The following is a 16,495-nucleotide window of genomic DNA, read 5'->3' as shown; positions in this document are numbered from 1 at the left end:
AAGATATTATTATTGTTGTTGTTATGCTTTGAATTCTTAAATAACCAATATATTCTCTGTCTCTGGGTCTGTTTCTAGTGTCAAAACCCTTGTTAGCAGGAATTAGATCAGATTATATTAATAATTATGTAGCGGATGTCTTACTTTTGCTATTTTCTCATCAGACAATACATGTCTATATTATCCTTTATCTCAGTGTGTATGAATAAATGTCAGAGCTATTTGGGTCATAATTTGCTATGCAGCTTTGTTGTCTTGTTGTATATCTCACTGTAATAACAGTGAGTTATGATTTACAAAGTAGCCTCCTTTTATTAAAGGTGCATTTTAATTTGATGTTAGAAACAACCAACTTTAAAAATGTAATTGGCCTTAATATCTTTTTAGATTCCTTTGAAGATGTACTTACCACAAAAATATGCTCCTTGGGAATTTGACAATCGAGCTGATAATAGGATATATCATTTTTAGTTTACAGGAAAAAGCAAATGTTTTATTATTTTGTTGTTATTTACTTCATCATTAAAGAAATATAATTTTTAGCTAGCTATGTGCTTCTAAGTCCAGATATCATTTGATAAAATGAGTCAAGTGGGAAAACTCCATTTCTTTGTGATGACACGTCAAATATGCCCTTATCTCTAAAGACATTAAGAATGATTAAATGAAGTCTTCCTACTTTGTTTTTTCAGTATCTTTAGACATAATAGAAACATCTAAATTACATGTTTATTTTACAGGAGCCAGTGAGAAAGAAATAGCCCTAATGAATGCTTTGACTGTAAATTTACATCTTCTACTGGTAAGTGTTCTTTCCCACTAAAGTTTAGAACACATTCGTTTATAGAATCTGATGTTTTTCTATCTTTAATCCATGAGCTTCTAGAGTTTACTTATTTAAAAACAAATTGTGAAGTTATTTTCATTTTTGCCAAGAAATGCTGGACCATGATATAATAGCTTCTTCCTAATTTTGGAAGAGTTGACTCTTGAGAAGAGCTATAGAATATGAACAGTTCTTGTCTGAGAAAATAAAGAATAAGAGCCATATTGGGTAAATAGGCAAACTACTTTCAAGCCTACAAGATAATGATGTACAATGCTAGCAAAGCACTGAGATTTTTGAAAAGATAATTTTCCAGTATCTTCAGCAGAATAAGTTAATGGATCAGTATATTTTGTAGATCGATACAGGTTAAAAAAGACTTGGAGAATTAAATTTTTAAAAAGGGGTCTAGTACTTTAAAAGACTTAATATGTTTAAAGTACTTCTTACATCTTACTCCATGAATAGTTTTATCTTAAAATGTCCAATGTGTTATCTATTTGGGATATTGTGTTAATGGTGACTGCCCAAGGCTTTGAAAAGTCGACTTCATTTTTTAAGTATGTTTTGGAAACATATCTACAAGTTCAGATATCCCTGGATTTGACTCCCAGCTAAATTACCTAATGCCTATTTGACATTGAAAAAGATTTTTGGCATCTCTAAGTATTAATATTCTCCTTTGTAAAAATGGGAAAAATAGTATCTACCTCAAAGAGCTGCTTGAGGATTAAATGTAATAATATGTGAAAATTGCTTTAGCACCCTGGCCAGTGATCAGCACCCAGTTAACAGTAGCTATCATCTTCATTGTTATTACTGTAATATCATTCTCTAGGAATGGTGTAGAGAAATGAAACAGCCTCACTTTAATAAATGAGCTACTGTCAATATGAATAAGACATACATAGACCATAATATTTCAGTGTCATACCATCGAAATTACTATGAAATGTTTTGGGAAGGTAATTTTTCAATTAACACCTTTTTTTTATTAATCATCTGATTTTAAGTTTCATCAATTAATATATAAGCAAAGTTCGAGAATTTGTTATCTCATTTGTATTTTCCGCCATTTGCTGTTTCATTGATAAGCAAATCGAGCCAATATCTTCTCTCTCTTTGCAATTCACTGGAAACATGGCTAATTGAAAAGATAGCCTTGACAGACAGTTTAGATGTGGAGTTTATTAATGTCTTTAAAATGCTGGAGATTATAAAATGAAAGTGTGGCATAAAATGAACAAATGTATAAATTGTGCATTAATGCTTTCTCAATATATCCGTTTTATTGCAGTTATCATTTTTTAAGCCTACGCCAAAACGGTATAAAATTCTTCTAGAAGCCAAAGCCTTTCCTTCTGATCATGTAAGGATTTCTTCAAATTATATTTATGTTCTTTTCTATTCTTCTGAGAGGAGCATATCATTTTCCTGACTTGAATGTATACTCACTAGTTTTTTCCAAGTAATCTTACAATAAAAAGATCTGTCAAATGCTTTTGATTTAGATTTTTAAAATAGATTGTAGCTTTATTTCTTTTGTTAAAATGAAATACATGTTAAGGGAAGAGAGGATTGGATAGGAACATTGATTTATTAGTCTTTTTAAAGATAATTGAGCAAACTGCTGGTCTAAATCAAGTGCAGTTATAAATGTTTTATTAATTCTTGTTGCTGTTTTATTTCATGAAATCAAATCAATACAAATGCCAGTGCTTAACCCTTTAGCTAAATAGAATAAAAATATAAACTTTTATTTGTCCAATTTGTTTTCATAGCATGCTACCATAAATGTTGGCCCATTATTATCAAAAAAATTATTTACTAGATATTTAAAACATTTCTTGTCTTTTACTAAAAAAAGTGATGTTTCACTTTATTTCATCAGAAACTTGATGATTTCTTGCTTGACAAGATGTTTGTTCTTACTTGATAAGAAATTTAATGGTTTCAGACACAAACACAGAAAAAAGTACATTGTAAGACTGGGAGCAGTGGCTCCCACCTGTAATCTCAGCACTTCAGGAAGCCAAGGCAGGAGGATCACTTGAGTCCAAGAGCTTGAGACCAGCCTGGACAACATAGTGAAACCCCTGTCTCTATAAAGTAATTAATTAATTAATCAATTAATTAAATTTTTAAAATACACTGTATATTTTAGTTTCAGTGTTAGAGAAACTTTATTTCTCTATATTATTCCTGTCAATTATTCTAGCCTACATCTTGTAATTTTAGGGCAAGTAATTATATCAGAATGAATAAAACCCTAATATCTTGCTAAAATGTGTAAAAACCCTAATATCTTTCAAAGATTCCAGGTCAGTGTGGTGCTTATCCCCTTACATATCTTGTACTCTTAATGAAGTAAACTTCATAATGCCTTTTTTTTTTAGCTAACTTACTCTTCCCAGGGTAAACCATTTATACATACTATGTTCAAGCATAGCAAATCTCTACTGTTCACGTTTCTTATTGCACAAGTTCTGGTTTTGACTTAGATGATTTAATTTCTTATCCTAAAATCTCTTGTAATTCCTTAAGTCAAGAAGATCCCTACGTTTTCAACCATCTCAAAGAATGTTCAGAATTCTATATGTAAATTTTATTAAGTGGTTCTTCTCTCTTGTGTATTTTGTTTAGGTCTTTTAAATTCACTGTGGAGTTAATGTCATCATATGCCTTTATTTTTACTTTATTATTTGTTATTTCAGTGTATTTTTGTGCTCTCAGCTTGATTTGATAAATAAATCGTCTTTCCTTTTTAGTATGCTATTGAGTCCCAGCTACAACTTCATGGACTTAACATTGAAGAAAGTATGCGGATGATAAAGCCAAGAGAGGTATATGAGAAAGAAAGAAATATTCATTATGCACTATTTAGTATGGATTTTTTTCTTCATTTTCCTCAAAAGTTTATTAAAATCTTCATTACTTTATTGAAACTTTCAAGAAAGCATAAAGGATGTATACTTCTGTTACTATTAGATCATTTTGCTTAAAATAGAGAATAACTCAGATGTCTATTTATTTTCATTTTTCAAGGGCAAGCCATATGCAAGCAAACTATTTTTCTATTAATACCACTGGAGTCTGCCATATTCTTCAATGGGATGGGAAAAGGGTGACAAATTTAGTATATCATTTTCAATTTCAAATGTCATGCCCATGGGTGCCATTAAAATCATGCTAAAGACCAGAATTATTTGTTGAAGTGGAATCGTGACTATCTTTCATGTCCCCTCTTATTGTAAGTATCAGACTTTTTCTTTGTGTTCAGACTAGGATAGTGGAGAACAGGATGTGGTATAGTGGGAGGAGCTTGGACTTTACAGCCTGGCTAATATTTCCAGTGAAATCGCAGACTCTCTAACTTACTGGGTATGTGACTTTGGGAAAGTTACATTCTTCTCTGAGACTCCTTTATATTTAAACAGGTAACAAAAGAATGTATCTAATCAGGCTTGACCTAAGATCTAAATGTGTACTTTACATTAATAGAGATATAAGCCTCAGCTGCACAGACTTTGACATATAAACCCTGCAGCTTGTGTAATTTGTCACCATGAAAATCATACAGAATAAATTTTAGGTTTCACATAAGATGCTCCCAGGCCACTAAGTCATTGTTTGAACAATTACTTCTTTCAACCCAGAATTACTTTGAATAAATTAAAGATGTACTCTATTCACTTCCATTTGCCAACATGCAATAAATTAATGGAATAAAAAGTTCTCACAAGAGAGGATATAAATTGTTAATTACTAGCAAAAATGAATATAGCTGCTAATATAAGTGGCCAAATTGTGGAGTTTCATGAGTTACTCATAATCTTGGAACACTGTTGAGCATTACCTAGAACAAGTCAACATGAGAGAGGGCAATATCCTGTCACTAAGAAATATATTTCTTGTATGCTTAATACAGATTTTTAAAGACACAAATTAAGTATTAATATATATAGTATTTTCCTTACCGTTTTATTGGAAATTATGTGGGTAAATCTTATTAGATGATTTTAAGAATAAAGAGTTTTGGATTGCCAAGTTATTAATTTTACTTACAATTAATGAAATACTTTTCTGTATATAAAGTATGCTTCACTTAATAGTTTAGAGATTTTAATGATAATCTCATTGATACTGAGATGCCAATTTTTATTGATGCCCATTTTGTAAACAAATTCCAGGTTTCTTCTAGTAGAGAGTGCATTACATACCCACACATGTACACACACACACACACACACACACACGTACTCTCTTAACATGGGGCAGAGTAATTGGCAGATAGCAAGACAGTTAAAAATTAAAAGTAAAATGTAGGATAATATCTTAATGAGCTTTCCCCAAATATTAATGTAATTAATGATGCATTGACCTCAAAATCATGTCAGACAGCACTGGAGAAAATTCATGAAAACTTTGTGAGTAGATCAGAATTGCTAAAATACCCATAGGTACTTCTTATTTAACTAAATTTTTTCAGCTCTAGTTTTTGACAAGACTAAATCTAAATTCATTCACAACTTTCAGTAAGTAATCAATCATTGGTTGTAGTGGGAAGATATAAGGAAAAAAACTTCTCTAATATAGTGAGTTTTATTGATATTTTTCTTTTTGTTGGGGTCTTGATCTTTAGATTAGTTTGGAAGAGATTTTACTCTTAATATAATAGAAGATATTGGCTAGGTAATACTCAGATGAAAGATATGTAAGTGTTATGTTTTCTTTGTTTAGTTTGGTTTTTTTGAGACAGAGTCTTGCTCTGTTGCCCAGGCTGGAACGCAGTGGCACTATTCTCATGCCTCAGCCTCTTGAGTACCTGGGATTACAGGCATGCATCACCACACCCAGCTAATTTTTGTGTTTTTAATAGAGACTGGGTGTCACCATGTTGGCCAAACTGTTCTTGAATTCCTGACCTCAAGTGATCTGCCCACCTTGGACTCCCAAAGTGCTGGAATTACAGGCATGAGCCACCACACCTGGCATGTTTTCTTTTTCTGGAAAAAATAGCAGGATATTAGATTGACAAATGGCATACCAGTTTCCAACAATGTATCTTGCTATATAATACTTAATGGACTTCTTGCACTTTGTGCTGTTTTGTTGGTCAGGAATAAGGTAAAAACAACTTATAGCTGTGGAAATAGTACAAATTAATTAAAAAATACTGGAGAACAAATCAACCAATTAGATTTTTTTTAAACCGCTTTTTAATGTTTTGTTATCATTTCTTAATAATTAAAATTATGCTCAAATGCTGCTCTTATGGCAGAAATTTAAAGAGCCTTATCCGAAAAAAATCTTCTATTTTATAATGCAGAAGATCTCATGGTGAAATTTAGATTGGCAAATAAGAAATGACAAATTTATTATTGCTGATATGACATAACTTGTGCCTAACTTGATTTAGGGGGAAGAAACATTAAGAATAGAGGATATCCTTGAAGTAATTGAGAAGGAAGGAGATTCAATTGCAGTGATCCTGTTCAGCGGGGTGCATTTTTACACTGGACAGCACTTTAATATTCCTGCCATCACAAAAGCTGGACAAGCGAAGGTATGTACGTCATTTTCTCTTCCCATCTTACTCCAAACATCACTCTACTTAAGAGTGTTCTAATTGTATTGCTTGTGAAGTACTTAAGCTTGTGTCAGTAAAACTATTTTAATAGTTAAAAAAGAGTAAGCCTTACATTTAAACGAAAATCTGTATTGTTTTTTGCTTTAGGCAACTCTATTTGAACTGCTATTTTTTTTTTTTTTTCAACTTCTGTGGTCTCACCTCCTTAGTAGCAGCTGCTCTCTGCATTTGCCTCCAGTCAGCAGGCCAGGCAAGCTGCAGGTGATGTCATTGGTACTCAGCTGGTCAGTCAGCAGGAAGCAGACTAAATACTGAGAATAGGAGCTACATGCTAGGTCTGTTAAAAACTCAACTGGTACTTTGTCATACTATAACTCATTCTAAATATAAATCACTTTTCACTTAACTCTGAGTATCTAAAGATGGAAAAATGCAGAATTAAACTTTATCAATAGATCAAATTTTATACAAGTTACTTTAAAGAGGCTGTTTTATTCCTAAGAATCTTGAAATTTTTTTATACTGCCTATAATGAGAGCTTTATTTTTTTCCTATACACTACTAAATCATAGTTAAATTGTTTTGAAGTCATGTCTCTTTGTATATAAGTGTTTGTAAAAAGTTTTTCTAGTATTTATTTGAAAAAAATTAAAGGGGCAACATTCAACCGTCACAATTTGTGTTTAAAATCCTTAAATAGCACTTCTGTTTCATTTAGCAATCAAGTCATGTATTTAAAAATGTGACAATTGAATTTTATTCTGAACATTAATAAGTTATGGGATTAATATATGTGTGAGGTCTACTTAATATATTCAGTTATTGAAGCTAATGAATGGAACTAATGAAAAGATATTCGGTACTGCTATCAGCAGTCTCTAGGAATTTCTAACCACGACTTCCAACTGGTTTGATGGATAACTCTGAAAGTGGTGCATTACAAAAGATATAAAGATAATGTCTTCTTAATTTAGATATCAAATGTTAAGCACCAAAATAAAGGGAGGCCAATAAAAAATCATATTTTAAAATGTTATGCAAGTAATCAGCAGTCCCTGCTTCCTTAGTATACATGTATGTCTCATTAACCTTCCTGGATAGGAGACAGCAAGATACAGAAGAAAGACCATGGGTTTTCGATCACACAATCTGAAGTTCAAATCTTGGTTAGGTCATTTAATTGTTACATGATCTTGAGCAGGTTATTTAACTCTCCGCATCTCTCTCTTTGAGAGTGCTAATTTAACATAACAGAACCCACCTTAAAAATTCAGCGTGAGAATGATGAATATAAAACACCAAATGGATTGGCATACATTCTGCTATTAAATGATGGTTCCTATACCTTTCTACTGTTCTCAGTGAATATGACATCATAAAGTGGTTGAGATAGACACTTTCTTTGTTTCCCATTAAGACACAAAGTAAACTTGTTTACTTTAGGTTTTATATGTAAATCTCATACGTAAGTACTTTGATTGCGAAAGCCATTTGTTAAGTGTTTTGCAGGCTTTCTTTAACTTAAAAAATATAATAAATGCCTATTAAGTTAGTCTCCTGGAACTCTCAGTCTAATAAATAAAGGTAGGAATTAACAGCTTTAAATGTAACTACAAAGAAGCAATCAATACTATGGGAATAAAATGGGGATATAGCAGATGTGGATGTATCCATTATCAAGATTATTCTAACAAATTTTTACCCACTTGCTAGACAGTTCCTCCTATTATCAACCAAGGTGAAGCAAAGTTCTTTGAAATGTAGACTTCTGTATGTCTCATTGGTGGTCTAGTCATCTAAGAATAAAGCTGAAGAGAGAGGCAGAGAGGAAATTAAAAGTGTCAATTATGAAAGAGAATGGAAATTCTAGGGACAAAGGGCATAACACAGTCATTATTAGGTTTGGACATTTGAGGCATAAATAAGTTTCCATAAATAAAGCTTGGTGGGAATGCAAAATGATGGCGGGATGGAGTAATGAAAGTCAATTAGGAGGTTCTGAAGTAAAAACTTCACAGTCATGTATTAAGGAAGTGGAAACAGAAATTTTGAAAAATATTTTAAGCAATGTATGCATACCAAAAACAGCATGAATCATAAGCAAATAGCTTCAGGGTTATTTTGAGCCCTTATAACCATCACCTCTATCAAGATAAAAGTATTTCCAACACTCAGAATCCTTAATTGAGTCTTCTTCCAAATACTACCTGTTACTTTCTGTCTTTGTCCACTTGGACTGCTATAACAAAATACCTTAAACTGGGTAATATAAAAACAACATAAATATATTGCTAACATATTAGTTATGTTAGCAATAACAGTAAGTTCTAGAGGCTTGGAAGTATAAGATCAAGATGCCAGTTGACTTGGTGTCTGCTTAGGGCTGCTGTCCGTTTCACAGATGATGCCTTTTTGCTTTGCCCTTCCTTACATGGCAGAAAGGGTGTGGGGCTTTCTAGATCCTCTAATACAAAGTGACTAATTCCATTCATGAGGAATCACTTAATCACGACTTAATCAGTTGCAAAGACCTGGCCTCCTAATTCAGTCACATAGGGTATAAGGTTATAACATATAAAATTGGGGGTTGAAGAGACCAACATTTAGACCATAGCATTTCCCTTTCAAATTTACCATTCTCCTGACTTCTAACCACATAGTCAGCTTTGTCCATTTTCAACTTTATATAAATGCATTATTTTCTCTAGTTTTGAACTTTACATGAAGGCATATACAGATTGAATATTCCTTACCTGAAATATTTGGGACCAGAAGTGTTTTGGATATTTTTGAATTTTTGAATATTTACATTATACTTACTGGTTGAGCACACCAAATCTGGAAATCTCAAGTGCGCCATTGAGATTTCTTTTTCTTTGAGCATTATGTCAGTTTTCAAGTTTTGGATTTTGGAGACTTTCAGATTTCTGAATTTGTGATTTTGGATGCTCATCTTTTTTAAACATTTTTTTGTGTTTGGCTTATTTGCTGACTTTTATATGTGTAAAATTTATTCATGAAGTATCTAGCAGTACTTTGTTTTTGTTTTAATTTCAGTGTATTTTTACATAGTATGAAATAGACCACAGGCTTTTTTTTCCATTTTAATTGGAGTAGATATTTGAATTTTATTTTCATTTGAGAACTATTAATGTAACAAAACACAGTACTCTAAATATTTACATAAATTTCTTTGGGTACACATTTATACATATTTCTCTTAAGTATATACCTAGAAGTATAATTCCTGGATCATAAGGTATATGTATATTTATTCCTAATCAATAGTGTCAATCCTACAAAGAAGTTGTTCTTCTACCAGCATATATTAGACTCTCTGTTTCTCTACAGCCTCACCAATAGTTACTATTTTCAGTCTTCATAATTTTAGCTGTTCTAATCAGTTTGCAGTGCTAATGTATGGCCGTTTTATTTTGCAATTCCCTGATTATTGATAAGATTGAGAAACTTCCAAATATTTATTGGCTTTCTAGATATCTTTTATGAAATGCTTTTTCAAGTGTCTTGCCCATTTTTCTATATAGTTATCTGTCTTTTCATGATTTGATTGTAGGCGGTATAGTAATTGATTTTGAAGGAGAGAGAAAATACAAGATTTCCAGTAGTCATCAAAGAAGAAAATTAATTAATAAAAAGAACAATTGATAGTATGACTTTGATTCGCACAATGAAATTAAGATACTAAGGTTTTTTGTTTGTCTGTTTTTTAACTGAGGTGGCCTGAGATTGTAGCAAGTAGGGGAGGGCAGGAAAAACAAGTTAGAGAGCTCAATAGCAAGGGAAGGCAGCATGTAGTGAGAGATATCAGTTTGAATATGTCTCTTCAAGATGAAGATGTGCCAACCCATCTTTTTGGAGCTCTATCTTACTTCCAGGCTTCTATATTTTTCATATTCTGTTACTTGTTTCTACTAGGCATTTCTTCTTTCCTATACCCACTAACTGTAGATGTTTACAATTGTCTCCTGCCTTATTACCTCTAGTGATTTTTAATCACTGCCATAATTCAGCTATCCCTGTCAAGTTCAGACTCCAGGCTACTCATACAATAGCAAATAGCCTGCATCGTCCCACTACGTCTTGATGTCCTATGTGCATCTTGGGATCAATATACTCCAAAGAGATTTGTATCACCCACAGGATTTCTCTACTGTATTATCATTCCACCATCTTTCTGGACTAGTACACTCAGCTTTTCTGTTCTTGACCTTTCTAACCAATCTCTTATTAATTTCATCTTCTCAGAGTCTGTCTTTATTTCAATATTTCTGAATCAAATATGAATGTTTTCAGCTGCAAGAAACAATATTAACCTCAACTGAAAACTACAGATTTCTTTTTCTCGCCATGTTAAGACTTAAAGCAGGAGGCTACTGGGTGCACTCAGCAACTCAGTTATGTCTGGGTGCCATCACCCAAGTCTCCTTAGAGTTTTCTCAGACTTTTCCCATCACTCTCACAAGATATTTGTCTCAAATCCAGATATCTCATTTCTATTTAAGGCAGAGAGAAGGAAGAAAGGAGAAGCAGCAGGACAGCTTCATCTGTTTCTTTCACCCTAAGTGCTAAATCTTAACCAGAAAAAAAACCCAGCAGATTCCTGCTAATGACTCACTGCTTCCTGAAATGGCAGCTAAGAAAAACCATGAGTAAGGAAATATTTCACATCTACGGACCCATAGTAGAGAAAGACTATGGAGGAAGGGGTTGGGAATGAGGTTCAAGTTGGCTAAACATAATATTTCTTACGTTCCACAATTATACCCTCATAGGATCTCATTGTTCCTAACCCATTTTTCTCTTTTCTCTTTCATTGCTCCTTTTTCCTTTTCTTCTCTCCCTTTATCATTTCCCCTCCCTTTCCTTTCTTTCTTTTCTCCCCTTCCTTGCTCTCTCTCTTTCTTTTTTATTTTATTATCTCATTTTAAAAAGCATTTGAAACAATTCATGAAAAATTAATAAGGTGACAATAAAACATAAAGAGGGAGAAATCAAGGCTATATGCCTAGATCATCTTGAGATATGAACAGACTTTCCCACAAACTTAGATTATGATACAAAATAGGAAAGAAATAATGAAAAAATATTTTCCATAAGAACTCTTGGTGTGTTAGGTAAAATAGGTATTGGTTACAAATAGAGTCACAAATGTCTTCACAATGATAGATGTTTATATTTTATTCATGCATCAGGCAGAAATTAATTTCCTCTCCGTCCATTAATTCAGGTTTCCAGTGATTCAGGGCTGTATTCTTTGGCTTTTGTGTCCTAGAGCCTCTGGATTCAGTCAAAGGAATGCACACTGACTTCTTAAAACTCTTTGCTTAGAAATGGCAAAATTTACTTCCACTTCTATTTCATTGATTAACACTCAGTCCATGCCCTTTTCTGTGAAACAAAGTATTACTGCACACTCAAGAACATCTGTTAGTTTTGCTACACCTGGAACTAGATATTGTGTGTTGCTGATGGAGTAGGAGACTTATTCTTAGTTGTAGTACAGTATTTGCATTACATAATGGGTAGATCAGGAAGACACAGTCAGACCTGGACTTGACCCTAGGTCTCTACATTACTTTTCAGCATAGTTTTAATTCACTTACTAATGTAAGTTAATTTGTCCATTTAACAAATGAGGAAAATAATAAGGTCTACTTTATAGGTTTGTTCTAAAGAGAACCAAAAGAGATACCATTTTAAAAATACTTAGTGCTTAGCAGATGGTAAGCACTTAGTAAATGTTAGTAGTTGTCAACATGTTAAGAAAAAAAAAAAAAAAGCACTATCCAGGCTTGTTGGAAAAGAAATAATGAACAAATGAGATTTTTAGACAGAAAGTGAAATATCTGGAAATTTTTTTTATTAAAGACTTTTACTGAATAGTTCCATTCTAGAATTAAGAAAAAAAAAAAAAAAGACTAAGCAGTTTGGTCAAGACTCAAGGGACTAGACTGAAGTTTTAAAAAGTTAAGAGATGAAACTTATAAAAACTTTAATAATCTTATTTTTAAAAAACTCAGTGCAAACTCTTCATACTCCATCCCTTTCCAGTTTCATCTAAAGTGGCTTACAGCACATGGAAACTTAAATTGGGTCTGGAAGTTAGGAAGGTCCAAATAAATATTTGTTCAATGAATGAATGATTCCCTTAATTTCTCACATCTTTTATACATTTAATCTACCTATATGGTTGCTGGCATATTTAGATTTGTTTAGCTTATTGAAAATTCAATGTAAATGGTGGTTAAAAAAAGATGAAATTCTACAAACTCCAACATTGTTTTATTAGCTTCTACCTCTTTGTGTGCCATAAGACGCTTTGTTTGGGTGCAAACATCTCACATTTAAACCCAACCGTAAGCTGTTTAAATTATTAATAAATAATAATTACAATGATAGCCCAAGCAGTTTGAATAAAAATGAATTACTTCCAGATCCAAATAATTTAAGGCAAAATCAGAAATATGAATAAAGACATCATTAATAAAACCATTTAGTAAAATCACAGGTACTCAGACCACACTTACATGTAAATGTCCACCTTAGTGACCCTTCCATTTATCTTCAGGTAGGCCTAATTATTTTTTAAAAACAATTTTGAGATTATTTTAAAACATAAATGATTGAATGATCAAACCTCAAATTTCTACAGAAAGATTGGCTGTGATGCTTTTAGTCCTGAAAATTAGAAGTTACCTCTCATAATATTATAGTAGCATAACATCTCGGTAATATCTCTATTACAGTAGAATGATGCAATAATACATGGGATATCAGAACTTGAGCAATGAATTAGCTAGAAAAAAAATGAGTGCTAAACACTTTTGTATACAGATATAATATAAATTAGCATAACATATGAAATTTTTATCCATAAAAATCAACCTCTTTCATAAAGATTTAATACTGGAATGTTAAATAGTAAGTCATCTTCACCAGAAATTGTTGACATTAAAGACATTTTCTATTGTCACTGCCCATTTGCCCAATAGGATCTTATCATTAGTGTATAAGAAGAATCTTGTCTCTATTGTTCCTATGGTAGAGCCACGGAGTAGCATGCATTTGGATCTTTTATCAGTAAATATTTGATCAGTAATTTATAATGAAGGAGTTGCAAATACAAACACCTAATTTTAGCCTGGAGTGTCAGGGTGAAACCTTCTTAAAGAAGATGGGCTCTAAGCCAATTATAGAAGTATGGGTAGAAATTTTCAGGTAATATCCCCTCCAGGGGACTTTTTTGTGTGTGTGTGGTAGGAACTGTTCTAGAAAGTTAAAAATGTTGGTAGGATTTCAGGGAAGCAAGTATTTCAGTGTGATTTGTACAATTTTAGGAGAGGAAGGACAAGAACTGAGTCTATAAAGCAGGTCAAAGGCCAGCTAAAGAAGGTCTCGCTAAACCATTTAGCTTTGCCCTGAAGACCCATGGAAAGCTACTGAAAGCTTTTAGCCATTCAAGGAGCTGGATTCGTATTAATTTTACAAAGAAATCTCCTGCATATGGTGATGAGAATAGACTGGAATGCAATACAAAAAGAGGCAATTGCAGTATTTTTGCAAGAATTTAAAAACTCTTTGTTGGCTGGGCACCATGGCTCACACCTGTAGTCCCAGCACTTTGGAAGTCTGAGGTGGGTGGATTGCATGAGTCTAGGAGTTCGAGAGCCTGAGCAACATTGTGAAACATCATCTATATAAAAATTTAAAAAAATTTAAAAATAGCTGGGTGTGAGGGTGTATGCCTGTAGTCCCAGCTACTTAGGAGGCTGAGATGGGAGTATTAATTGAGCCCAGGAGGTGGAGGCTGCAGTGAACTGAGATTACACCATTGCACTCCAGCCAGCTGAACAGAGTTAGACTGTGTCTCAAAATAAATAAATAAATGAACACCCTCCGTCATTATGATACAGTTCAAAAGATGAAAGTATGAAAGGAGTGATCCATTTCATGCACATAATTCTTTTATCTCTCAGGAAATCATTTTTATTTATCCTCATTCCCTCAGTGATAATAAAAACAGCTGTTGTATAAGCATCAGAAATAAAATATCTATACTGAACTCCTCTATTTAACTCATCTTTGGTTCTAGTCACAGAATTCAAGAAAAAAAACAGGTTTAACACACACACACATATTTGTACATATTTATATGTATGTTTATATATATGTATATATGTATGTGTGCATATCTACTTGACACATATTTTCAGGATGATAAAAGATGTACTATATCTGTTCATGAAAAATATTGACTAAGGAATTTGGACTTGTACTTTGATGAAGCGGAAAATGACATAAAGCTTAAATGCAATGTTCCATTAACTAATTGGCCTTTACTCTTCACTTCAGAAATAGTGGAGGATTGTTTTGTTCAGACGTAGAGTGAACAATCTGTAGTCTTAAATCAATGCAGGTGGAAGCCTAAAATATATCAAATAAGTTAAAATATGTTGGTGAGGATCAGTGCCCAAGAACTTGAAAATTTTGAGCTATTTCTAAGAAGCCTTCATTAGGTATTTAATTTAAGCTTTTGATTAAATAGACCATTTGAAAAATAATGATTAATTCTCAATGAGAATTGAGCCTGGACTCCAGATGTTGTTATAGGATTACAGATCTGGGAAAAACAAGCATCCTGGTTGTCAATCAGGATCTCTGCTTCTGCAACCACCCTTATCTAAGCTGTGAAGGATATCTATTTCTCCTGATCTAGTCTCATTCACTGGCATAACAGCTAAACTTAGAGACTCCCAAAGGAAGTATTGCACTTAAGTTTTTTGTAGGTGATATATATTTCATAAAATACTTAAGTTGCCTAAGGCCCAGGGTATATTCCTGAATATTCCATTTTTCATGCCTCTTGACTAACTGAGGAAAGCAGATTTGTCTTTGTTAAACTGAAAAACGAAAGTGTTTCAACATGAAACATATACATCAGTTCTAATTTATTCTACCCTCCATAAAAATGGAAAGGGAAGGCTGTGTCTCACAGCAATAAAAGTAGAATTCCAAAAGATCTTTGGGTAGAAAAAATTTCCCATTAATATATGAGAGATTTCTTCCACATCATTCTCTGAAATTCAGTTCTTTCATCAGTTAAATTATTTATGCAAACAAGATTACGGATGTCAATATGAAAGGTTAGTTGATTTGAAGGGAAAATGTTCATTTTCCCAGCAGATAATCTATCTTATGGAGGAGGGTGGCGAGCGAAGAAAATAATCATCACATTGTCTATAAAAACCGGCATCAAAGGAAGCAATTTAGAAGCAATGTCTTCAAGAATTGTCCCATAGGTATCTATGCAATATTATCAAATTCAGTATGTAAATGAATATTTTTAAATAAAGTAAATTTGGTTGAGGAATAGGCCATTCAGGTTGACACAGTAATCAGCAGAAAAAGTACCTTATGGGAGACTATTATTTTATATCTAAATGGGGCTATCTCCAGATATAATTGTCACTAGCATGTGAAGGATAAATTAAATACTTGCCTTAAGTCCAATTTATAGTAAGACAAGTAGGTAAATTAATAAATAAAGGTTAAAAGTCACCATGTGTCTGAAAAGTCAGTTGAACTTTGTTGGGAGGGTTGTGATTGGTGCCATGTTTTGCTTTCTTGAATTTCCTACATCATGTTTCTCCCACCGGATGACCATTGTTCTTTCACTATTTGTGGAATAGAATGCAAATAACTTTAGCTCTTTATGATTTTGCATATGCTCAATTATCAATATCATATTTTCCACTGTTCTCCTTCACATAACTTTTCTATCAGTTGTATATGTTCCCTTTCCAGACAACCTATTTTGTGTCTCCTTGTCTTTCTTTTTATCTTTCCCTCCACCTACATATTCCCACATGTGAACATTCTCTTTTCCTGTACTCCAACTCAACCATTACTTGCATCATAGGTCACAACTTGTCCTAGAGATTTGCTTTGTGTAGGCCCTCATTATATTAGCAAACATGTATTTTTAAAATGTAATCATATGCCAACAATAAGAAATCATGAGATTTCATATAGAAACTCCTGGTTTCAAACGCCTTCTG

The 16,495-nt window shown here is 32.8% G+C and overlaps 1 protein-coding gene across 3 annotated transcripts in view; it reads left to right on the top strand.

Moving 5' to 3' along the window:
- KYNU (kynureninase) overlaps positions 1–16,495 on the top strand; it is a 146,317-nt gene that overhangs the window by 64,201 nt on the left and 65,621 nt on the right. For all 3 annotated transcript variants that reach the window (XM_012473460.3, XM_012473461.3, XM_064382801.1), the window contains exons 5-8: positions 741–802; positions 2,124–2,195; positions 3,595–3,669; positions 6,246–6,392. In XM_012473460.3, coding sequence (XP_012328883.2) covers positions 741–802; positions 2,124–2,195; positions 3,595–3,669; positions 6,246–6,392 — 356 coding nt within the window. The remainder of the gene's footprint in view (positions 1–740; positions 803–2,123; positions 2,196–3,594; positions 3,670–6,245; positions 6,393–16,495) is intronic.

The sequence above is a fragment of the Aotus nancymaae genome, unplaced genomic scaffold (assembly GCF_030222135.1).
Source record: "Aotus nancymaae isolate 86718 unplaced genomic scaffold, 86718_ANA_hifiasm-v0.15.2.pri h1tg000029l, whole genome shotgun sequence".
Taxonomy (NCBI): Eukaryota; Metazoa; Chordata; class Mammalia; order Primates; family Aotidae; genus Aotus; species Aotus nancymaae.
Note: the sequence above shows the minus strand (reverse complement) of the source record. Positions and strands in the feature narration are given on the sequence as shown.